General features: G+C 41.4%; 2 protein-coding genes across 3 annotated transcripts in view; both read right to left on the minus strand.

The window, feature by feature from the left end:
* The window catches only part of LOC133648629 (tripartite motif-containing protein 67), an 81,003-nt gene extending 67,884 nt beyond the window's left edge, over positions 1-13,119 (minus strand). For both annotated transcript variants that reach the window (XM_062044908.1, XM_062044907.1), the window contains exon 1: positions 12,262-13,119. In XM_062044908.1, coding sequence (XP_061900892.1) covers positions 12,262-13,068 — 807 coding nt within the window. In that variant the 5' untranslated portion in view covers positions 13,069-13,119. The remainder of the gene's footprint in view (positions 1-12,261) is intronic.
* A 614-nt stretch (positions 13,120-13,733) lies between these two features.
* exoc8 (exocyst complex component 8) lies at positions 13,734-25,685 on the minus strand. The gene is made up of 4 exons (XM_062044909.1): positions 24,041-25,685; positions 23,720-23,973; positions 23,397-23,645; positions 13,734-14,555 (listed from the first exon to the last, which is right to left on the minus strand). Exons 1-4 carry the CDS (start codon positions 25,182-25,184, stop codon positions 14,148-14,150), a joined length of 2,055 nt encoding a protein of 684 aa, XP_061900893.1. The 5' UTR covers positions 25,185-25,685; the 3' UTR covers positions 13,734-14,147.
* Positions 25,686-25,922: the final 237 nt, after the last annotated feature.

Consider the following 25,922-nt stretch of genomic DNA (forward strand, 5'->3'; position numbering starts at 1 on the left):
TATAATAATATGTATTGTTATTGAAAGAATCTGCAATATATATGTTGCGATATAGATTTTAGGCAGTTTTGCTCATCTTTTCTTTCATTCCTTGCAGAAAATGTTACATACTTCACTATAGATACAATGTTGTACAAATAATTTGTACAACATTATTTTGTACAATAAGTTTTCGTGGACTTCTGCAATACTTTTTGTTCCTGGTTAGAAACATTAGCTCACATGCTAAGAAAGTTCCTGCTCCAACTAGTCAGACAGTACAAGTGTAACAGTCTTTCTTGTGATGTGCTGACCCTCGTGGTTTGGAGTGCAAGTACAGAAGGCACTGCTACAAATTAATTTAGCAGGGCTTAGGTCCATGTTTGGAAAACTCTCTATTTTTTGTGAATTACTGAATGTTTGTATTGTACTACAGTGTACCAAAATAACTGATTAGTTCCCCCTTTTTGACAACCAAGCGCAGAGTTGGGTACAATAATGAACGCCGTATTAACTAAAGCACTGTGCATGTTTTATTCATACGTTGCCCATTTACTTATCAACGCCCACTCACCTCCTCGTCCCCTGATGGGATTTTCACGGTTCATTTATGGGAACGTCTGCCATGAGGGCATAAAGATGGAGGAAGGGAAGGAGGGGGAGGATGAAGAGACACAAAGACATGATTGGGGAATGGACGCTAAGAGCTAAAAGAAGGTAACATGATGAATGGATGACTCCAGGCTTCCAAACATGCAGATTTGCCCCAGTGACCTATTTGGCTCTTCACTGGACAACAAAATTACAAACTCAAACCTTTGCAATGTTTGCATACTGCTGAGGGTGAACATTATTTGAGTAATTGATTGTTTGATTGAAACTTTTATTAGTAGATTGCACAGTACAGTACATATTCCGTACAATTGACCACTAAATGGTAACACCCGAATACGTTTTTCAACTTGTTTAAGTCGGGGTCCACGTTAATCAATTCATGGTACAAATATATACTATAAGCATAATACAGTAACCCCCACTCTGACATTGTAACTCAATAAAAGCATTATTATTGAACATCCAGTTTAACCATAAATCACCGTAATCACCCTTTAATCAAGAAGCTGCTTTTAAGCCAGTGGAGGTGAGGATGCGGTCGTGGGTAGGGGGTGGAGGACGGGGACGGGGACGGGGACGGGGACGGGGGGTCGTTTTAGCAGTGGGGTTCTAGGACGGGGGTCTTCTATGTTTTCCAGGCCAATACCGATTTGGAAATGGAGACGGGACCCCTGACTTCAGGGGTGTCCATAATGTGAGCTTGGAGGCTATTTGTGACCCGCAGCTCGAGTTTTGTTGGCCTCCAGTACAGAATCAAATATAAAATCAAACCAAAAAAACGGTAAAAATTCAAGAAAAAAAAGCAAAAATGTGTAATGTGATGAGAAAAAGCTGATATGTTCATACTAGTAACTAATTATAGTATGCTTTGTAACCTACAACAGTGGTCCCCAACGACCGGTCCGTGGATCGATTAGTACCGGGCTGCACAAGAAATTTTAAAATATTTTTGTTTTTTTGTTTTTTTGTTTAATCAAATCAACATAAAAAACACAAGATACACTTACAATTAGTGCACTAACCGAAAAAACCTCCCTCCCCCATTTACACTCATTCACACTCATTCGCACAAAAGGGTTGATTCATTCTGTTATTAATATTTCTGGTTCCTACATTATATATCAATATCGATCAATACAGTCTGCAGGGATACACTACAGTCCGTAAGCACGCATGATTGAATTTTTTAATGACAAAAAATAAAAAATTATAAAAATAAAAAAATAAAAATAATTATTGGAAAAATATGAAAATTTTGAAAAAAGTCTAATGAACCATTACAAGTGTTCCAGTTAAACTTCCTACGAGGAAGTTGCGGAAATTTCGAAATCCAAATGGAAAGCACTATTAAGAGCCATGCCCACCAGAGAAGAAGAAATGCTGAGTGTGTCGGCCATATTGTAATATGTAGTGCATCTTGCAGCATCTGGACCGTAAGATAGAACAGTGTTTTTCAACCTTTTTTGAGCCGAGGCACATTTTTTGCGTTGAAAAAATGCGGAGGCACACCACCAGCAGAAATCGTCAAAAAACTAAATTCAGTTGACAGTAAAAAGTCGTTGTCACAATTGTTGGATATGACTTTAAACCATAACTAACCATGCATCACTATAGCGCTTGTCTCAAAGTAGGTAGTCACATCATGCTGTTTTGTCACATCAAGCTTATTTTGTCACATCAAGCTTATTTTGAGGTTTTTGCTGTTTTCCTTTGTGTAGTGTTTTAGTTCTTGTGTTGCGCTCCTATTTTGGTGGCTTTTTCCCTTTTTTGGTATTTTCCTATAGCAGTTTAATGTCTTCCTTTGAGCGATATTTCTCGCATCTACTTTGGTTTAGCAATCAAGAATATTTCAGTTGTTTTTATCCTTCTTTGTGGGGACATTGTTGATTGTCATGTCATGTCTGGATGTACATTGTGGACGCCGTCTTTGCTCCACAGTAAGTCTTTGCTGTCGTCCAGCATTCTGTTTTTGTTTATTTTGTAGCCTGTTCAGTTTCAGTTTCGTTCTGCATAGTCATCCCTAAGCTTCCATGCCTTTTCTTAGGGGCACTCACTTTTTGTTTATTTTTGGTTCAAGCATTAGACACCTTTTTACCTGCACGCTGACTCATGCTGTTCCCGACATCTACAAAGCAATTAGCTAGCGGCTGCCACCTACTGATATGGAAGAGTATTACACGGCAGCACCGACACTCAACAACAACACATAATTTGCAGACTATAATTACTGGTTTGCAAAAAATATTTCTAACCCAAATAGGTGAAATTACATAATCTCCCACGGCACAGTAGTTCAAAAACACTGAGATAGAAGACAGCACACGAGTGGAACAAAGGTAAATAACATCAAATATTTACTATTTACTTTGTTACGTGTTGTAAAAGTAGTCAGTGACACTCCATTTATGTAGTTATTAGCCTCAACCTGAGTGAACGGAATGCTGATGCTAACAAGCTAATGCTAAAGCCAATGTGTTTGTGTTGTCGACGTGAGATAAACACTGACATTTATTATTTATATATTTTTATTAACAGCTGAAATGTACCAAAAGGAATCACCTGACCCTCATGAATTCATCATTTACAGAGAGGACAATTTTCTGACTGTTGGACATTGCTGACAAAATCCTGACTTTATCAACAATTCTGTACACTTTATTTTATAAATCATATCATTTTGTATATTATTGCTTTGGATTTCATTTACTTACTTTTTAGTAAAAGAACCGTGACCTAATATTGTCTGTTTATTTACATGGTATCAGAGTAGAAATATACTGTACCACTCCTCCATACGTCATCAGCTGATTCATATAAATACCCTGAACTGTCAAATGTGGTGGAAACACAAACCACACACTTCTACAGGAACCTATAGGTCCAGGAACTAGAGGTTCCAGGCACCTAAAGTTCCTGAACTTTTGGTAGAAAAGGGCCTATTGTTCCACCAGTCCTGTTTCCGACTGCTCGCTACATGCTCTTCGGAGCAGACATCGACGCAAAATATCTTGCAAACTGCGAGAGCAAAAATGCTTGCCCTCTTCCTTCTTAGTGTTCTACACGCAATCATTTGATTGTACACAATCCTTAAAATTGCCACAAATGTGCCAGTACTTTGACTTACGAGAATTGAAGCCATGTTTACTTCCATAAACACTGCAGCACGTGTGACTTCATACGTGTCACATTTTAAGTGGGGTTATCAATTGTTTATTTTACTCCTGAAACCTGGCATCTTTTAGCTTTTACAGGTGCATCAACATCAGGTGTCACATATTGTGTGGCAGACAATTTTAGGATGTTATTCAAGTGCTTGTACGTGAGCTTTGATCGTAGCTTAGTTTTTTTTCATGTTCATTAGAGAAAACTCACTCAAAAATATATGTGGTTTACCATTCACTTCGGTGAATAAATAGGAGGATGATCACTTTTGCACACACTTTGCTTCTTTTTGACAGAGACATTATGTGCAAATGACGGTGCCAAAACACGATGTGTTTGAAGACGGTTTTACGTTGGGTCGAGGGGTAGGAGTCGCAGCCCCGCTTTACTGTGTACCTAACAGAATTGCTATTGCGACATCCAATGGACACATTGAGAACAGCGTTTTCTTTCATTTAAAAAAGAAACTCATTTTTATTCTGAGAGAACCCATTTGTGGGCCTGATCCGGCCCGCGGGCCACATGTTTGACATCCATGCCTTAACTTGTGTGCCGAAGCCCTCCTTCAGGCCAAGCCCCCTTTGACTCTGTTGTCTTCCCGTCAGCCATGCTGTTAATTTTATCACTTCTATGAAGTCTACTGACAAATATACGTTAGAACTATACACTATTTTGTATTAAAAATGGCAACAGGGGAGGATTTTGGCATGCATGTGCAGGTACGAGCCAGTCTAGACCACAACAAGAGGATAGGGCAGACCTTGGCAAGTTGAGGCCCGTTCAGCTTTTCAATCTGGCCCGCTGGACATTCCCAAATAATTTGTTTAGATCTTTAAGATGGAAACTGTAGCTGCCATTATGATGTGCAGTGATGTTTTCAAATTACCGTAAGTCTTGAATTATACAAAGTATTTCAATGGTTGGAATCTGCGCTTTTGCATGATATACTAGTTACTCTGGTAATCTAAGTCACAGCAGCTCAGACGAGGCACCAAGCAGTGTGGGTGGGGAGCGTTTCCACAGAGTGTTTCCAGAGCGGCTAGCCTGAAATGCGGGTGTCAGTGACAGACGCGGAAGGAGATTTTTACAACAAAGTTCTAAAGCTTAGTGATATATCAGATTGTAGGAGGGTTTTTTTTTACCCTTCGCGTTCATATTTCGCTGTGTTTGTTGCATTTTTGTTGCGTTTCTTTTGATTGTAAAATATGTCGATCGAGAGGGGGTGTGACATTTCTATGTTGTCAATATTCAGTGTTTTATCGTTCATAGTTAATATTGTAAATCCCATATTCTTTATTTTCATGTGCATTCAAGGGTGTCTCATTCAGTAAAAAAATTAAATAAAATTCCATTCGATTTTTTAAGGCGGTATGTCATAACAATTTTAGCATTCAATCAGACATTATTTTGAGGTTTAGTATTAGTGTTCCTAAAAATAGATATACGGCCCCGAGACACATTTTTTTCTCTAAATTTGGCCCACCAAGTCAAAAAAATTGCCCAGATAGGGGGGGAAATGATTTTATTGACTACATGACAGGGTGTTGGCAATGCTCGCAGACATCTTAGAGCAAGAGAGGAGAAAGAAACACCCGGCCAAAACTAAGCCACTGCTGAGCTCCATCACCTTCGTGAAAGAGGGTCATAGACCAGTTATCCAAGGCCAAGCCAAGCAAAACTTCCTGCAGTTGGCCCAGGGTTGGGAGATGGAGGTCGACCTGGGGAGGAAGCTCCTCTTCCCAGAGGCGGTACTGTCCACCACGCTAAGACCAGACATAGTTATGTGGCAGAGGTGTGGACTCGAGTCACATGACTTGGACTCGAGTCAGACTCGAGTCATGAATTTGATGACTTTAGACTCGACTTGACAAAATGTAAAGAGACTTGCAACTCGACTTAGACTTTAACATCAATGACTTGTGACTTCACTTGGACTTGAGGCTTTTGACTTGACATGACTTGCTACTTTCCCCAAAACCCAAACCTTAAAAAGTTATTTGGGAGCACTCCGTATCTTTCATTTTATACGTCTGTGTCTATAAGCGTGTGTGCTGCTTGTCAGCGTGTGTGCTGTCAGTACAACAGCCAATCAAATTAAATCTACGTTGTTTTCATCCCACAGCTCTCATCCAATCCAATTGCAGGACAACCACCGAACATGAGTTGTCAAACAATGTGGCAGTGAGAAACAATTATGCCAAAGTTGGTTTCGTTCGGGTATAAAAACTACGACTTGGTCAACAAAAAACGAATTGCCGTATGCAAATCACGCAGTTCGAATATTACAGACGGAGACGCAACAACTTCCAACTTCGTTCGACATTTGAAGTTGCACAAAGAAGGGTAAGTTTTGAATGTAAAATAACGTTTATTGGCTAAGTAACATGACTTTTATTTGCTATGTAGTTAAATCAGTGAGGCTGTAAACTCACTGCTAACGTTATAACCATAGACATCTTATAAGGGTACGCAGCATTGGGCGCTACTGCCTACTGGCGCAGACGAGACGCGGAGCCGCCATCTTGGAGTGGTGATCCGCTCCACTCAGTGCAATTCATTTGGCAGGAGCAATGAACTGTCAGCAAATTTAATTCATCTTACCTCACTGAATACCACTGATTTTCACGCGTTTTTTTTGTCATACGTGTAGCTATGATAACGGACACATGTTTTGGCGTTTTTATTATTCATAGTTTGCTTAACAGTAATATAATATTCTTATACGCTATAAGTGACCAGACGTCCGAGATCAAAACTGGGAATATAATCCCAGAGAAGGGGGAAAAAAACGGTCAGCTATTTTTAAGTTGAAGAAACAATATGATTAGATTATATATACATGCGTATATCCTACATAAACAATGTATGAATACATTAGATATCTATATATTTTAGGGACCTATAGACTGTAACTCTGTTGCTGCAGCAGCAGAGAGTTTATTCTGTCTTGACACTTTGTATTGATATTTTGTTTTACATTCTTACCTTAAATGATAATGTTTACAGTGATTGTTTTATATCTATTTTTTATGTATGTCGCTTTGGATAAAAGCGTCTGCCAAATACTTAAACATATATAAACACCTGAAAGTCTTTATATCAGCTAAAACCACCAATCTGTTTCACTGGATTCAGAATAAAACCAAATGCTGTCTTACCCAACAATGTTAGTATTTGAATATTGTTACTTGAAGACTTATTCCTGGTTACAATTATACTGTTAAGAAAGTATTGTCATATACTTTGCCTAAAATCAGAATGCATCATAATCAGTGGCGGCTGGTGAATTTTGTTTTAGGTGGGGCTGAAAGTTTGTAAACCAAACCCCTGTAGGGGCGTCATCCTCCCCCAGAAGATTTCTTTGTGATTCTCACATACAAATATTGAAGATCTTTGCTCCTTCTCAACTTTGTGGTAATGTTATTTTCATAAAATACAACCAATAGTATGTTAATGTTTGTTTTTGCAAATGTGTTTATTCTGTAAAGGAATGAGTTAAATGTTTAAAATCGTTTAAACTATTAAAATGACTGGTTAATAGTGCTATTATGAATTGCAATGTCAGCACTATTTTTTTTCCTGCAATTTCAAATGCACTTGTTTTAATAAATAAATACAGCGTTTTAAAAGCATACACAATCTGTGTAAAAATATTAGTCTGTGGTTAAAAGGACTTGAAAGGACTCGAAACTCAAAATGCAGGACTTGGGACTTGACTTGAGACTTTCTAGTCTTGACTTTGGACTTGACTCGGGACTTGCCTGTCTTGACTCGGGACTTGACTCGAGACTTGGGGGCAAAGACTTGAGACTTACTTGTGACTTGCAAAGCAATGACTTGGTCCCACCTCTGTTATGTGGTCCCCAGAGGGAAAGAAAATCATCCTGGTGGAACTTACTGTCCCATGGGAGGAGGGATGTGAGGAAGCGGCAGAGAGGAAGAAAACAAAGTACAGACAACTTGTCCAGGACTGCCGGGACAAGGGGTGGATGGCATGGCTGATGACAGTGGAAGTTGGATGTCGAGGATTCCCTGCTCAATCTGTGTGGAATCTGATGACAAGGGTCGGATTGAGAGGTCACTCGAGGAAAACAGCCGTTCGTAGGCTGGGAGAAGCGGCAGAGAGAGCCTCCTGTTGGCTCTGGCATAAAAGAGAGGACAATAGCTGGAAGCCTGGATGAGAGGGGCAGTGATCTGGCCAATCACTGCTGACCCACCAACCGGAGAGTGTTGTGGTTAAGGGTCGAAACACTCGGTGAACGTTGGGGACCACCTGATGACCTCTTGTCCAGGCCAAAGCTTTATCCATTAGAAATGGATTAAAATAGCATCTTTGATGTATTTGCAAACAACTTTGGACTACAAATGAATAAAAATGGCAGACTCGCACAAAGCTCTTTGGGTAAACCTCTACCATGTATGGAGATATCCGCTGATGTAACTGAAGCAAAAATACGTCACTTGAGTCTCAAATTCCAAACAGCTCGTTTGTGGGAAGTATGAAGGAAGCCAAGATTGTTTTATAAATATCTCCGCCATGGCTCTATGACAGGGGTCCCCAAACTTTTTGACTCGGTGGCCGCATTGGGTTAAAATAATTTGGCCGGGGGCCGGGCTGTATATATATATATATATATATATATATATATATATATATATATATATATATATATATATATATATATATATACACTGTATGTATATATATATATAGTCGAGGCTTCTGTGGTTTATCCGTTATACAAACGTACAGTGCTCAATACCGGGGTAGAGCGGAATATATGTTAGGTGAGGAATACTGTATATGTTAGGTGAGGAAAAAACCCAAGAGGCTATATCATCCCTACAAGCCTGTTCCGCAGGCTTGTAGGGATGATATAGCCTCTTGTGTTTTTTCCTGACCTAACATATATATATATATATATATATATATATATATATATATATATATATATATATATATATATATATATATATATATATATATATATATATATATATATATATATATATATATATATATATATATATATATATATATATATATATATATACATACAAACCCTGTTTCCATATGAGTTGGTAAATTGTGTTAGATGTAAATATAAACGGAATACAATGATTTGCAAATCCTTTTCAACCCATATTCAATTGAATTCACTACAAAGACAAGATATTTGATGTTCAAACTCATAAACTTTTCTTTTTTTTTTACGAATAATTATTAACTTAGAATTTCATGGCTGCAACACGTGCCAAAGTAGTTGGGAAAGGGCATGTTCACCACTGTGTTACACATGGTCTTTCCTTTTAATAACACTCAGTAAACATTTGGGAACTGAGGAGACACATTTTTTAAGCTTCTCAGGTGGAATTCTTTCCCATTCTTGCTTGATGTACAGCTTAAGTTGTCCAACAGTCCGGGGGTCTCCGTTGTGGTATTTTAGGCTTCATAATGCGCCACACATTTTCAATGGGAGACAGGTCCGGACTACAGACAGGCCAGTCTAGTACCCGCACTCTTTTACTATGAAGCCACGTTCATGTAACACGTGGCTTGGCATTGTCTTGCTGAAATAATAGAATAGAATAGAATAGAAAGTACTTTATTGATCCCTGGGGGAAATTCAGCACCACAGTTTGCTCACAATAGACAGTAATAATAATAAATAATATAATATATATATAATATGTTATATATATAATATATAAATAATATAAATATATTCTACATATACTCTACATTTAAGTGCAGTCAAGGAACATATGCATATGCGTCTGATGGCTGTCGGTATGAAGGACCTCCTGTGTCGTTCCGTGTTGCATTTAAGCAACACGGAACGCAACACACAGGGGCGTCCATGGTAACGTTGCTTGGATGGCAACATATGTTGCTCCAAAACCTGTATGTACCTTTCAGCATTAATGGCGCCTTCACAGATGTGTAAGTTACCCATGTCTTGGGCACTAATACACCCCCATACCATCACAGATGCTGGCTTTTCAACTTTGCGCCTATAACAATCCGGATGGTTCATTTCCTCTTTGGTCCGGAGGACACGACGTCCACAGTTTCCAAAAACAATTTGAAATGTGGACTCGTCAGACCACAGAACACATTTCCACTTTGTATCAGTCCATCTTAGATGAGCTCAGGCCCAACGAAGCCGACTGCGTTTCTGGGTGTTGTTGATAAACGGTTTTCGCCTTGCATAGGAGAGTTTTAACTTGCACTTACAGATGTAGCGACCAACTGTAGTTACTGACAGTGAGTGTCTGAAGTGTTCTTGAGCCCATGTGGTGATATCTTTTACACACTGATGTCGCTTGTTGATGCAGTACAGCCTGAGGGATCGAAGGTCACAGGCTTAGCTGCTTACGTGCAGTGATTTCTCCAGGTTCTCTGAGGGGCGGCGTGGTGAAGTTGGTAGAGTGGCCGTGCCAGCAATCGGAGGGTTGCTGGTTACTGGGGTTCAATCCCCACCTTCTACCATCCTAGTCACGTCCGTTGTGTCCTTGGGCAAGACACTTCACCCTTGCTCCTGATGGGTGCTGGTAGCGCCTTGCATGGCAGCTCCCTCCATCAGTGTGTGAATGTGTGTGTGAATGGGTGAATGTGGAAATACTGTCAAAGCGCTTTGAGTACCTTGAAGGTAGAAAAGCGCTATACAAGTATAACCCATTTATCATTTATTTATTTATCTGAACCCTTTGATGATATTTCGGACCGTAGATGGTGAAATCCCTAAATTCCTTGCAATAGCTGGTTGAGAAAGGTTTTTCTTAAACTGTTCAACAAATTGCTCACGCATTTCTTGACAAAGTGGTGACCCTCGCCCCATCCTTGTTTGTGAATGACTGAGCATTTCATGGAATCTACCTTTATACCCAATCATGGCACCCACCTGTTCCCAATTTGCCTGTTCACCTGTGGGATGTTCCAAATAAGTGTTTGATGAGCATTCCTCAACTTTATCAGTATTTATTGCCACCTTTCCCAACTTCTTTGTCACGTGTTGCTGGCATCAAATTCTAAACTTAATGATTATTTGCCAAAAAAAAAATGTTTATCAGTTTGAACATCAAATATGTTGTCTTTGTAGCATATTCAATTGAATATGGGTTGAAAATGTTTTGCAAATCATTGTATTCCGTTTCTATTTACATCTAACACAATTTCCCAACTCATATGGAAACGGGGTTTGTATATATATATATATATATATATATATATATATATATATATATATATATATATATATATATATATATATATATATATATATATATATATCATACTTGCCAACCTTGAGACCTCAATACCGGGAGGTGGGGGGTGGGGGTGGGGGCGTGGGCGGGGGTGGGGCGGGGGCGTGGTTGGGGGCGTAGTTAAGAGGGGAATATATTTAAGCTAGAATTCACCATATATATATATATATATATATATATATATATATATATATATATATATATGAAATACTTGACTTTCAGTGAATTCTAGCTATATATATATATATATATTTATTTTATTATACATATAAATAAAAGAAATACTTGAATTTCAGTGTTCTGGAGGCTATCCAGTAGATGGCAGTATTGTCCTGTTTAAGAGTGTCACAACATTGCTGTTTACGGCAGAAGAACTGCTTTACGGTAGACTAAACGTGACTGCTGTTGTTGTGTGTTGTTACCGCGCTGGGAGGACGTTAATGAAACTGCCTAACAATAAACCCACATAAGAAACCAAGAACTCGCCCTCGATCATTCTACAGTTATGACGTCATTGGGCAGGCAAGCTGTTTATATTGTGGGAAAGCGGACGTGAGAACAGGCTGTCCCCACTCAGGTCCGCATTGAGCCGGAGGGGGCGTGGCCTCCAGCTCCGGCTGTTTGTCGGGAGAAAATTTCTGCCGGGAGGTTATCGGGAGAGGCGCTGAATACCGGGAGTCTCCCGCTAAAAACGGGAGGGTTGGCAAGTATGATATATATATATATATATATATATATATATATATATATATATATATATATATATATATATATATATATATATATATATATATATATATATATATATATATACACACACTGCGACGTGGGAAAATGCATTTTTAGACAATACGATTTTCCGTAGCGGCTGGGAGACACCGATAATAACAAACGGTAGAAAATTGATTAGAAAGGACAGATTTTTAAAAATAGTAACTAAAAATATTTTTAAAATGTTGTTTTTTTTAACTTGGGACTTCCCGCGGGCCTTATTTTGAAAGCTGGTGGGCCAGGTCCGGCCCGAGGGCCGTAGTTTGGTGACCCATGGTCCATGGTGTGATTTCAAAATTTCGGAACTTATGTGGGTCCTAAATACACAAAAACAGATACCAACAGGTAAGAAAAGTTGTTTTTGCATTGTAGCACCCCTTAAATGGGAGACATTGTGGCGGTTGTAGTTGTGGATGGACTGTGAAACAGGATACATGTGAAAGTGTGCAGTGTGTCATGGCTTACTTTGTGTTGCTTCCACATGAGGGCCAGCGGCTTGACGTCGTGTTTAGCGTGCCTTCCCTCCTCCATGCACTTGGTGCACACCGGAGCTCTGCAGCTGCAGCAGAACATGACGAAGTTTTCCGCCTCGTGCTCCACGCACGTCGCCGGCTTGCGAGGGGTGGCCGGCGGCTGACCGGTGGCCGCCTGACCCGGCTGTTGCTGGGATCCAGACGGCGCTACGAGGCGGTGCTTGGCGAGCGGACCGCGGGACGGATGGCACCGCTGCTGGCAGGCGTTGCAGTAAAAGACGTCGCATTGCTCGCACATGACTGCGGCGTCCACCGGGTTGCGGTCACACAGCTGACACTTGGGCGCCCCGGAGGAAGAGGCGGCTGCGGAGGCGGCTCGGTGCTGCTGATACCGCGCCACGATCGCTTCCAGGAGCCGGTTCCGAGGCAAGCCGCGGAGTCCGCGCTCGTCCAACGAGACGCTGCGGTGGCACAGCGGGCAGGTGAGCGAGCAGAGGCGCTGCGCGGCGGAGGAGGAGGAGGGGAACACCCGGACACCGTTGGGCGACTTGAGCTGACACGGCGTGTAGGAGCCGTAGCCGCTGTCCGTCTCGCTGTACAGGCTCATCTTGTCCACGTCCAGCAGGTAGTCGTAGTCCGAGCTGGCCGAGGCTCGGCTCTGCTGCACCGGGGGCTCGCCATCCGGGGTGTGCACGCTGATGCTCCGTGCGCACGCCAGACAAACGTTGTGGGAGCAAGGCAGCAAAATGGGCTCCTTGAACAGAGAACCGCACACTGGACATTTTAACTCTTCCTCCATTGCGACCTGTATCGTGTGTGTGTGTGTGTGTGTGTGTGTGTGTGTGTGTGTGTGTGTGTTCTGCCCAAACACTCCAGCACCGACAGTCTTTGGACAGCTCCCTGGCTGTGCGCATGCGCCAGAAAGGGGAGGGGTTTGTGGGGGCGTTGATTGATGGATGTGATTAAAACACGGCTGCAGACTGCTTGCGTTATTGATGTTTTTCTACATATCTAGCTCACATCTGACTATCCTTCCGCAACAAAAAATGTCCCGAATAGAAATGAGATTGTAATCTGTTTGCAACATGAGTAATATCCTTCTCTGTTTCCACAGTCACCTGAATGAATTCCTCAGGTTCTTTTTCCAGGGTGAGATCCACTTACATCCTTGGAGGCCTGGCCCGCCTCAGCGATCATAACGAGATGAGCTGCGATGCGGAATCATGTGTTGCATGGTGAGTAGAGACTAAAAATATCCACATGTGATGCTGCTGGGCTCAGAGGAGACACAAACTGAGCATCTCCGGCTTCAAACGTACAAAAGAACTTCAGCAGTAACAGGAAAATGTGATTCATGTAAAAAACAGATCATTAGTCTAGCATCATTTTTTACCTAAATGAATGGCTATTTTGCAGGTAACTATTGCATTAAGTAAAAAATTGGAGCGCAGAAGCAAATTTGTGTGAAAAAATCATCTTTTATTTCAGTGCAAATTTGTTAAATACAGCATTGAGCGTTTACATTTAAATTACTTTTCAGTCCCTTTTAATCCATTTGTCTCTAAAAGAATTTTAACATAAGCTTGCTTTTTGGATTGGCACTTGGTAAACATCAAAATAATTTTTAAAAAAAGTGACGTTCCTTGCTGCTCAAAAGCTTGTGACATTTATCAGACTGACTTTGTAGTGCTGGGTTAGTGTGCCTAATAATATGGCCAATCAAGCTACCTAACACAACCCTGAAATTGAAATGTCACTGAAGAGTTAAACATGATGGTTCATTTTAAACCTACTTAGCATCACTTCCTGTCCCTCATTTCAAGTGACCACAGGAAGTAGAACAAAGTTTTCTTTAACGCAAAGGTTGGTGGGGTTGTTTCATACGAGAGACGTGGTGCTCTCCGGGTTGATCCGGACGGGCCTGGTGCTCTTTCTGAGGTCCTTCAGCTGCTTTGCGGGTTTGCCCACAACCTCCTCGAAGCGGCGTTCCACCTCGGGCAGCACGGTGTCGTGGAGGAAGCCGGCGTTGAGCATAATGAAGGCCTTCTTCTCGGGGTCCTGCTCGCAGCGCAGGCTGTAGTCCACGTGCTGCACGGCCACCAGGATGATCTCGCGCAGGCTCTCCAGCAGCACCATGTGCAGCTCGGGGATGTAGAGCTTCAGGCCCTCCTCCAGAAAGCTCAGCATCTGCTTGGTGAAGGCCACCACCGTGTAGCTCAGGTTGACCCAGCAGTCATCGCCAACGTAAGTGTCGAACGTGCTCATGCCGCTAGACTGCATCTCGTCCTGCATGGATTAATAACATGTGTACAAAAGGTTACTATGGGGCAAAACTGCTTTTGTAACTTATGTGCCTGAATACTTGTATCTCTTTTATTACAGTGTTTTTCACCTGTTTTCAGGCTAGGTTAGACTATTTGCTGAACAGAAACAAAGTGATCAAACTTACAATTCTTGCATCTGCTGACAAACAGATAGTGAAGCTCCAGGAGTCATTTTAAGATGTGTAGCAAAGCCTTTCTTTTTTTTTCTTTTTTTTTTTATACATAGGGGCAGACCAGAGGTGGTATCTTGACCATCAGGAAGGAGGTTTTTAAAACTTGTATAAACACATTGTAAGATATTCAATTGTGCACACTGAACCTAGAGGCTGTGCTCTCTTAGAACAGAGGCATCTATCTATACTCGGAGGAATACGACACAGACAAAGGTGTCAACAACAGGAAGTGAACTTGTGTGACGTCACATAAACTGGAAGACAAGCACACACCACTTGTTTTGCCTTTATCATTAAAAAACAATCCAAAACATTACAAATTAAAACAGAAGAAGTTAAACATATTTAAACAAAAATTATATACATCTTTAATAAGCCAGAACAATATATATTGTTTCTTCTGCCATTTTTTATTCACTTATTTGTAATAAAACATGGTTAAATTATGTCAGTGTGCGCATAAGTACTTTCTGAGCACATACAACCATACTGCACTAATAATAATAACCATGATAATTTTGGTCACTATAACGGTGACATAAAATGTTCATATTGTTACATTCATACCGTACAAAACATGAAGGAAAACCCACTTGTTATTTTCCGGTTCTCCAATGTAGGTCAATATACTGTATTATAAGCAGTGGTGTAACGATTCGTTTTAACAGCGATTCGATTCGATATTTGTGGTTGGATTTAGGAATTATCTCCTTTTTTAGAACGATTCAATCAAAAATGATTCAGTGAGTAAATCGATTCATTAATTTTTTCAGCCAAAAAAAAATCAAGCTGTGTGACTGAAAATAAATACTGGATACTGGACACTGCAGGAACATTTTTGTATATCTCTGTTATTTCTTGTAAGGGAATTATGTATTGCTTGGTTTTAAATGACGTCACGTCCAGCTCACGTCCCGTCCCGCTCATTGAAAATGTGTGGTAATCAAGCCAGCGTCTTTTCTCAATGGGTAGTAATAGGCGGCATTTAGCCTTTCTCGAAGAAAAATGCCCAATGCTTGCATTGTTTTCAGTTGTATGAATCTTTCAAATCACGAAAAAGATAAAATGAGATATAACCAAGAAGGGCGTAATTGTGCAAGATCTTACAAAACAACAACAAAAAAAGTAGCACGCACTCCAGTCCAAGGGAGCGGAGTCGAAAAATGCACAAGTTTGCAATGATCTCTTTGTTAAAGGTTTGTTTGAAATACTTTTAACGTTTAGTGTTATTTAAAGAACCAGTAGAATGAGTAAGCAAGTTGCGTCTGTATCAAAGCTATTATCATATATATATGATTTATTACACCAAAAGACTTCCAAAGTTTGCAAATAAATAGATATGATCAAAATAGTATCAATCTCATGGAAAATCCCGAGCCATTTTGAGAGATAATGAGGAAGCCAGCCACGTGATCACATGATGTCACGCAAGGAACCAAAGATCCCTTCCCCATCAACAACAATGCTAATCAAGCAGACTTTGTGAAAGCCAGCAACGATTACTTTGGGAAGAGATGTGATCCAGGACCTTAAGTTTTTGAGCCCGAACACAAAGGGGATGAGCAATAAGATTTAGAAAGCCAACTGCTACCCGGTGGGTGCAGCTTCATTGAAACACTGTAGCATCAGCAGCATTGCTAGGTGTTAAACATACAAACTAACAATAACAAACCAGAATAAAACAAACACTATAATATTTCAACTCTCGCTGGAATGTCGACCAACGGGACGCTCACATAATCCCATTTGGATGACGATTCAATCACAATCCTCATGAAGGGTAAAAAAAAAAGTTGCTGCAGCAGGCGTATTTTTGTGTCTTTTTCGGATGTGAAAGTCAAACAGCCTGTCGGTCCATGACCATATTTGTCTACTACCAGGTGAGAGATGCATTAATTATTATCTAGAATTTGCTTTTAGCAAGTTTGAGACAAAGCAAAAGCAGACGCCGGTTTATAGTGTGTCAACAACAGCAGCGTAAGCCAGAATCAGATCACTGCTAACAATGCGCCGGTAAATTTTGGCCGTCTGCGTTTGCGCTTATAATAACAATATCACTCATAATTGGTTAATGTTCAGGTCACAACATGTAAATGGAGTATTATTGAAGGTTTCTGGATGTTTTTAGAGGGTATAATTAGCGCAATAGAGGACCCTCCATCTGTTGACTCAATTGTTAGATATGTATTTATGATTTCGAATGCATAAAATAGCCAAGTATATGTCGTCTTGACTTACATAAGGATTGTGAATGATAAACAGTGTCTTTCTTTCAAATGTTTGCGTATTTATAGTATGAGTGATCCAATAACATTGTCAGAGTGCAGAAGCGTTACTCCAGTGACGTAGAATCTAGGGAAATCGTCGAAGGTGTTCGCAACGGAACATTCAAAATGGCTGACTGAATTTGTGGCATTTTGTGACATTTTAGACGGTATATTCATATACTTTGCGGATTGTAAATACAATTGGATAGGGTTTACAATTGTGTACTCGGATAGTTTACGCCCTGCTAGCTTCAGAATAGATTGATTGACCACCACTTTTTTTCACTTCAAGGAAAAGTCACGTCACGGAATAAAAACAATACATTAACTGTGGATACAAATAAGCAAATAAACAACAGTTGATGGCCAATGCATTCACATCTTCTTTGAATAAAGTGTTACCAGCATTTAAAGGCCTACTGAAATGATTTTTTTTTATTTAAACGGGAATAGCAGATCCATTCTATGTGTCATACTTGATCATTTCGCGATATTGCCATATTTTTGCTGAAAGGATTTAGTAGAGAAAATCGACGATAAAGTTCGCAACTTTTGCTCGCTGATAAAAAAAAAGCCTTGCCTGTACCGGAAGTAGCGTGACGTCACAGGAGGTAGTATTCCTCACAATTCCCCATTGTTTACAATGGAGCGAGAGAGATTCGGACCGAGAAAGTGATGATTACCCCATTAATTTGAGCGAGGATGAAAGATTCGTAGATGAGGAACGTTACAGTGAACGACTTGATAGGCAGTGATGGACGTATCTTTTTTCGCTCTGACCGTAACTTAGGTACAAGCTGGCTCATTGGATTCCACACTCTCCTTTTTATATTGTGGATCACGGATTTGTATTTTAAACCACCTCGGATACTATATCCTCTTGAAAATGAGAGTCGAGCACGCGAAATGGACATTTAAAGTGACTTTTATCTCCAAGACAATACATCGGTGACACACTTAGCTACTGAGCTAGCGCGATAGCATCGTTCTCAAATGAAGATAGAAACAAAATAAATAAACCTCTGACTGGAAGGATAGATAGAAAATCAACAATACTATTAAACCGTGGACATGTAAATACACGGTTAATGATTTCCAGGCTGGCGAAGGTTAACAATGCTGTGCTAACGACGCCATTGAAGCTAACTTAGCAACCAGACCTCACAGAACTATGTACTCTCTCCTTTTTCTATTGTGAATCACGGATTTGTATTTTAAACCACCTCGGATACTATATCCTCTTGAAATGAGAGTCGAGCACGCGAAATGGACATTTAAAGTGACTTTTATCTCCAAGACAATACATCGGTGACACACTTAGCTACTGAGCTAGCGCGATAGCATCGTTCTCAAATGAAGATAGAAACAAAATAAATAAACCTCTGACTGGAAGGATAGATAGAAAATCAACAATACTATTAAACCGTGGACATGTAAATACACGGTTAATGATTTCCAGGCTGGCGAAGGTTAACAATGCTGTGCTAACGACGCCATTGAAGCTAACTTAGCAACCAGACCTCACAGAACTATGTACTCTCTCCTTTTTCTATTGTGAATCATGGATTTGTATTTTAAACCACCTCGGATACTATATCCTCTTGAAAATGAGAGTCGAGCACGCGAAATGGACATTTAAAGTGACTTATCTCCAAGACAATACATCGGTGACACACTTAGCTACTGAGCTAGCGCGTAGCATCGTTCTCAAATGAAGATAGAAACCCATCAACAGCCGTGCTCACCTGCATTCCAGCGATCAACGGCACGACGAAGGACTTCATCCGTGGGTTTGGCGGCAAGCATCGGCTAGGCGTAGTAAGTAGTCCTTGTTGTGTTGCTGTAAGTATTGTAATGCCCCGCAGTGGAGAAGGAGTCACACAGACGAGGAAGCGCTGCTCAATCGTTTTATTAAAAAGCGGTAACTGGTTGTAGTTCAAAAAGTAACGCACACACATACACGAGCTGCTGTTAGCCAAAACTCACGCTCACACACACAAGTTCTCCGCCAACTCACTCGCGCATGCGCGTTCCCCAAACCCTTAAAGACAGTACACTAATGCAAATATCACAGATATTATAGTACTGTACTTAGCCGCTAAGACACCGATCGATCCCACCTACAACGTTTTTCTTTGCAGTCTCCATTGTTCATTAAACAAATTGCAAAAGATTCACCAACACAATGATGTCCAGAATAATGTGGAATTTTGTCGAAGAAAACAAGAGGCTTTTCTATCGGGTCCGATGGGGTCCAACCACTTCCGTTGCTTTTGTGACGTCACGCGCATAAATCATATCCAAAGGAGTTTTTCAACGGACAGTGTGGCGGGAATTTTAAAATTGCACTTTATAAGTAACCCGGCCGTATTGGCATGTGTTGCAATGTTAAGATTTCATCATTGATATATAAACTATCAGACTACGTGGTTGGTAGTAGTGGGTTTCAGTAGGCCTTTAAGGTTGAAACATCAAGAGGAAACTTCTACTGCTCACATTTTTAACATTCAAGCAATTTTCAATCAAACTACAGCACATATGTCAGAGTCAAGGCCCGCGGGCCATATCCGGCCCGCGAGAAGGTTTTTTACGGCCCTTGGGATGATCTTGATTTATTATTAGAACCGGCCGCAGACCGCAGATCTTTTTTTTTTTTTTTTTTTTTTTTTTTTTTTTTTTTTAGACCGCAGATCTTTTACACGCACCAAGCGGATGCCGGTCCAAGGTTCCGAAAGGGGGCGAGCGGCCCGCGGGGACGCGCCTGCCGGCCGAAGGGCTGCAGCCCGGCCGTCAGTCGCGGAGCCCGCCGTGCCACGCGCGCCAAGGGGGCGGGCCGAAACCCGGCCCCGAGGCCCTGAGACTTCTGCTTTGTTTCCCCAAACCGCGCGTCACCGCCGGGCCCGCACCACCGTCGGGCTGCAGCCCGAGCGTCGGTGGCGGAACCCGTCATGTGCCGCGCGCGCCAAGCGGAGCGGGGGGGTCAAGCGGGGCCGAAACCCGCAGGCCACCCCCTCACCACGAGGCCCTGAGACTTCTGCGTTTGACCCCTACGCGCGGCCCGTCGGGACGCGCCCGCCGTCAAGCCACGAGGGCCAGCCGTCGGGTCGCGGAGCCCGCCGTGCCACGCGCGCCAAGGGGCGGGCCGAAACCAGCGGGGGGTTTCGGGCACCCAACTCGCCTCCCTCCCACGGAGGGAGGAGGGGGGTTTAATGTGAACATTACTGTGCAATCACATATTTAGAGTTTTTACTCAATTCAAGTTTAAAAGTTAAAGTTTAATATTTGTTTTCACTGCATGTTACTTCTCCTTAAACAAAGTGTTGTTTTTGATTTATAGATTTTTGCACTTTATTTTATTGTATTTCAATTTAATTATATTTTAAAAATATTTCAGTTGAGTGGATGATAGAAAATTGCTATTATTGTTTTTTTCTTTGAAGTAAATTTAGCCCACTTTTGCTAAAATAGAAAATATAGGCTACTGATGGTGCCTTGAATACCGGTTTCTTTCATTTAATGTTCATGTTATGGGGATTTTTATATAAAGGAAATTTGTCTTTTGTGTCTGTTGAAAATTAAAGATTACTGACAGAGCCATAAGAAAATATTGCTTTATTTATCTGATCATATTGGAATATATTTGTTAGGTTTTCAGTAGGTTCAATTAGGTTCACTAGACTATATGCGTCATTTAAAAATTTTTCAATGAACATTCGAACAGTCCGGCCCTCGGCTTGTAGCTAAATTTTTTATTTGGCCCTCCGTCCATTTGACTTTGACACCCCTGAACTACAGTAACCAACATTTTAAGAGTAAATTTACCTGCTAAATAAAGTTCCCCTACCCCTCCATACAGTATCTGTTCTCCAACCTGGCGTCGCCGATGAAGGACAGTGCACCAGGTGTGCGGAAGCATGTATGCCTCCTCATAGCTGTTGATGGTGTTGGCCCCTCTTTTCCTAATTTCCATAGCCTAATTCATCCATATCTTCTATTTATGTATCCATTCATCCATTTTCTACCGCTTATTCCCTTTTGGGGTCGCGGGGGGCGCTGGAGCCTATCTCAGCTACAATCGGGCGGAAGGCGGGGTACACCCTGGACAAGTCGCCACCTCATCGCAGTCTATGTATTTATTTCTGATGAAATGACTTCTCCTTGGCTGCCAGTTGCGTGTTGCGTGTCACACTTAATGTTGTTGTGTTCCGGAAGTCTGTGCATCGCCTAACTTGCTCCGCTGTCACTTCCGGTGTGGCGGTTGCGTATTTTGTGGCTTAAAATTGTATTATGGCTTCCAATTACTGTGTTGTGTCGTTTGTATTTGTTATGGCTTTTGCAATCGTGCTGTAGCTGAGAGCTGTTGTGTCGTAATTAATGATAGTATCTTGTGCACTGCAAAAACTGAAATCTAAGTAAGATTAAATATCTCAAATAAGGGTGATATTTGCTTATTTTCTGTCTATTAAGATAATTCTTCTCACTAAGCAGATTTTATGTTAGTCTTTTACTTGTTTTTACGGGTTTTGGGCCTAAATTATCTCAGTAAGATATTACAGCTTGTTGCTGATATTTTATGACCTATATTGTGTAAAACATGCTTGAAACTAGAATATCAACTTTTGCAAAGCTGTCATCACTCACAAGTATAAAACTACATTTTTAAAGTAATAATTTCTTCAAGCATGAAAAAAAAATCATGATTTTGACACAATTGTGTCTCATAATTTGCTGTTTTATTTTCAATGAAACAACAGAAAATACGTACTCCTATAGTAGTACAGTTGGCACAACATTTGACATTTCAAACAATTTTGAACAGAAATAGTTCATGCACATTCAGATAAATTCCTCAAAATTTCAATAAAAAAAATTTTGGCTGGGTGCCGGGCTGTATATATGCGCACTAATTGACTGAAAGAGCACGCACTTGTCTCTTTTTTTTCTACCAAGAAAAGTGTACTTGTTATTAGTGAGAATATACTTACTAAGGTATTTTTGGGTTCATTGATGTTAGCTAATTTGACTTGTTTTGGAAAGTCTTGACAAGCCAAATGTTCTTGTTCTATTGGCAGATAATTTTGCTTACTTCATATAAAATACCCCTATTTTTTTTTTCTTTCTTGTTTTTGAACACTGACTTTTTGCAGTGTGACATTTGCTGTCACCTTTCACAGCCATCGTACCTATCCGCCATTTTTGTCTTGATGACGTTACATACGGGCAAAACAGACTTAACCTTTAACGTCCTTATTTTTAAGTGTTCAACCTTACAAAAAGTCTGCTATTATTAAATCCAATGTTTTCCTTTTTCTTGTATCGATAAAATCGATCAATTCCTTTTTAAAACGATCTTGGATCGGTACCTATCTTCTGGCACATTTTTGACTTTGGCCCTTGAAAGCAAAAAGTTTGGGCACCTTTGGACTAGAGCAGGCCTGGGCAATTATTTTGACTCGGGGGCCACATTTAGAGAAAAAAATGTGTCTGGGGGCCGGTATATCTATTTTTAGGAACACTAATAGAAAACCTCACAATAATGTCTGATTGAATGCTAAAAACGTTATGACAGACCGCCTTAAAAAATGTAATGGAATTTTACACTTTTCTATGAACGTTAAACACTGAATATTGACAAAATATGAATGTCACACCCCCTTTCAATCGACATATTTTACAATCAAGTGAAACGCAACAAAAATGCAACAAACAGTGAAATATGAACGCGAAGGGTACAAAATAAACCCACCTACAATCTGATACATCTGATATTTGCTGAATTTCCCCCAGGGATCAATAAAGTACTTTCTATTCTATTCTATTCTATATATCACTAAGCTTTAGAACTTTGTTGTGAAAATCTCCTTCCGCGTCTGTGGAAACGCTTCCCGCCCACACTGCTTGGTGCCTCATCGGAGCTACTGTGATGTAGATTACCATAGTAACTAATTAGATTACCATAGTAACTGGTATATCATCCATAAGCGCAGATTCCAACCATTGAAATACTTTGTGTAGTTGAAGACTTACGGTCATTAGAAAACGTGACAGCACATCATAATGGCAGCTACAGTTTCCATTTTAAAGATCTAAAAAAATTATTTGGGAATGTCCGGCGGGCCAAATTGAAAAGCTCAACGGGCCGCACGTGGCCCCCGGGCCTTAATTTGCCCAGGTCTGGACTAGAGCCTTCTTAAACAAGATAAGACCGTTCTAATTGAGACTAGAGCCGTCTTATCCAGTCTTCGTAACCTCTTATAAAACAACCTAAACAGTCCAGTTGCAACTGATTAATTTGCCTGACAATAACGCATGAGAAGGCACAGTTCTAAGTTTAGACCACCAGAGTGAAGTCCAAATGGTTACCTTGAGCTTGGTCAGCGCCTCAGGTGTCATTAAGTTCATCCTCCGCCACATCTCCTCAGAGTTGCGGTGCTTAGTCGCCTCCATGATGATGTCCTTGTAGCTGAGCAGCGCCGCCTTGACGTCTTTGACCAGCAGCGACTGCAGAGTGAAGGTCAGGTCCAGGCCGATCTCCGTCAGCTGCTGGCAGTGCTCCTTGGCCACATTGACGCACTCGGCCGCCGTTGACAGGCTCTCCTTGCTGTCAAACACCTACAAGAAATGCAAGATAAACTTTTATAGTGACAGTCACACACTTTGTGAATGTTCTCTCATTGTGTTCCCACCTGCTTGATGAAGGCATCCACAAACATCCTCATGGCGGACCTGGACCAGACTACAAACGCAGAGTAGCAGCCTGTGTTCCCGGCAAAGTCCATCTCGAACTCCTTGGCGGTCTCCAGCAGGCTGGTGAAGAAGATGTTGCACAGCTTGTGGATGTAGAGCAGTGTAGCCCCTTCGATTCGAAGCTGCCGGATGGCCGTCTGGACCGCCACCGCACGGTTTTTCAGGAAGAGCTCACAGGCCTTGGTGGACTGGCCTGGAAAACAAGATCATATTCAATGAACAGTTCTCTGCACCAAACACACATGTAATAGTACAAGAACCTAGTCTGATGAGCTGTGACACTGCCCTCCTCGTGGCTTTGGGTCCACCTCGAAGGGAGCGATCAGGAGACAACTCAAAGACCAGGACCTCGGTCAGCTGCCGCACACGCTCGTCCACCTTGTTCCTGAGCTCTTTGACCTTTTGTGTGACCGGCTGGTCTTTGAGGTACTCGTTGAGCTTGTCCAGCAGGTCCACAGCGCCCTCAAAATCCCTCTGAGCGATGCACACGTCCAAGTCCTCTGGCAGCTCCTGGATCCACTCCAAACTAAGGTTCACGCTTTCCCCAGCATCAGCTTGCTCGTCCTCGTCAAAAGGATTAGTGGACACCTCAGCCCTCACGGGGGATGTTGGGACCTCCTCCTCTTTCTTGCGTCCATCCTTGTTGGCTTTATTCTTCTTGGTTTCATCCAGGATCTCCAGCCACTCCTTCTTAATCTTGCTGTTCTCTGCCTGGAAGATGCGACTGTCCGGGAACATGAGGATCTTGAACATGTCCTTCATTGGAGGGTTGTCCTTAACATTGACCACGGCGAAGCTCTCCAGGTCGTACAGGGCGTTGTATTTGTACTTAACCGTGCCACGCCGGTTGGGCAGCCAGGTGGCTATCAACAGGCAGTCGTTCATTAGAAATGCGTGCACCTTCTGGATGGGGGCCATGTTATCCACATCGTACTCCAGCAGGTCGCCATTGTATACCAAGTGCCTTCCAGGGGTGTCCATGATGTTTTTGCCGCCCTCCACCTTCTCCAACAGTGATGTCAGGGTTCTCTGTTTCAGCTCCTCGGTTTCTTTGGGGAATGCAGCCTGCATCTCCTTGGAAGTCTGGTCCTTATCCGTGGACAAAAGGGACTGCGTGATGCTCTCCATGATGCTCTTCTGCTCCGTCAGGATGTGGCTCAGCTGGTACATCTCGCTCTCCAGGTACGAGATCTCCTTGGCTGTCTCAATGAATTGCCTGTAGTTCTTGTAGACATTCTTCTTTAGATTTTGAGCAGTTTCGTCGGCCAGGTTCTGGATCTTCTGCCGATGCTCCTGTAGGTCTCTGTCACCGTCGGACTGCTGGGACAGCTGCTTGACGTAGTTCTGCGGCTCGAAATTGGGAGACTCGAGCAGCCTGCGTAATCGATTTCCAGTTTCCGACATCTTGAGCGGCGTTTAACGTACTACGTTTCACAGAATTAACTATACTCCAAAACAAGCGGAGAATTCTCTCTCCATGGTTAGCTGCTAGCAAACAAAACAGGAAGCGGTAAACTGGGTGACACCCTGTTACGTCACGAGATTTTCTAATCGAACACAGTTTTACAAATAATACACATAATCCAAATTTTTTATTTGACATATGTATAATAGCTACTGAAACGAATATGTATTTATCTGTATCGTTGATGTACAATTTAAAATCTCTTGTCACTTTTTAATTGCCAAACAGACTTCCGGCAAGATTAGGCCGGAAGTGTTCGTACCAACTGCAAAATAAAGTCCAATGTTTTCAAAATACTCATTTACGTCGAGGGACATTAATTTCTTTAGTTCAACTGACTAAATTAGGTTCTCTAATACATGTTGGATGACGATAAATGCCGCCCCTATTGTTTTTTTTTAACGACAACAAGCATTTTTGCTAATCGAACCCAGTTTTACAAATAATACGCAAAATACACATTTGTTATATGACACATGTAAAATAGCTGCTAACACGAATATGTATGTATTTGTGTAACCTATTTTACAGTATATGCCTTGAGCTCTTATTTGGAAGGCGCCAAGAGCGGAAGTGATGACATGGTGTAGTGGAGCGGAGGCTTTTGAAAGAAGGTAAATAAAGTGGTCCTCGTGTAAACTGGAGCCTCCGTGTTTGTTATTTTGTACTTATTCTGT

Source organism: Entelurus aequoreus, linkage group LG04, assembly GCF_033978785.1.
Source record: "Entelurus aequoreus isolate RoL-2023_Sb linkage group LG04, RoL_Eaeq_v1.1, whole genome shotgun sequence".
In the NCBI taxonomy this organism is placed as follows: domain Eukaryota; kingdom Metazoa; phylum Chordata; class Actinopteri; order Syngnathiformes; family Syngnathidae; genus Entelurus; species Entelurus aequoreus.

What these genes read in the sequence shown, in the direction of transcription:
- exoc8 (XM_062044909.1), bottom strand. Translation starts at nt 25,184, where the DNA reads ATGTCGGAAACTGGAAATCGATTACGCAGGCTGCTCGAGTCTCCCAAT. An exon ending in TGGATGCCTTCATCAAGCAG is followed by an intron (nt 23,646 to 23,719) that starts GTGGGAACACAA and finishes CATTTCTTGTAG; the next exon opens with GTGTTTGACAGCAAGGAGAG. An exon ending in AGGCGCTGACCAAGCTCAAG is followed by an intron (nt 14,556 to 23,396) that starts GTAACCATTTGG and finishes TAATCCATGCAG; the next exon opens with GACGAGATGCAGTCTAGCGG.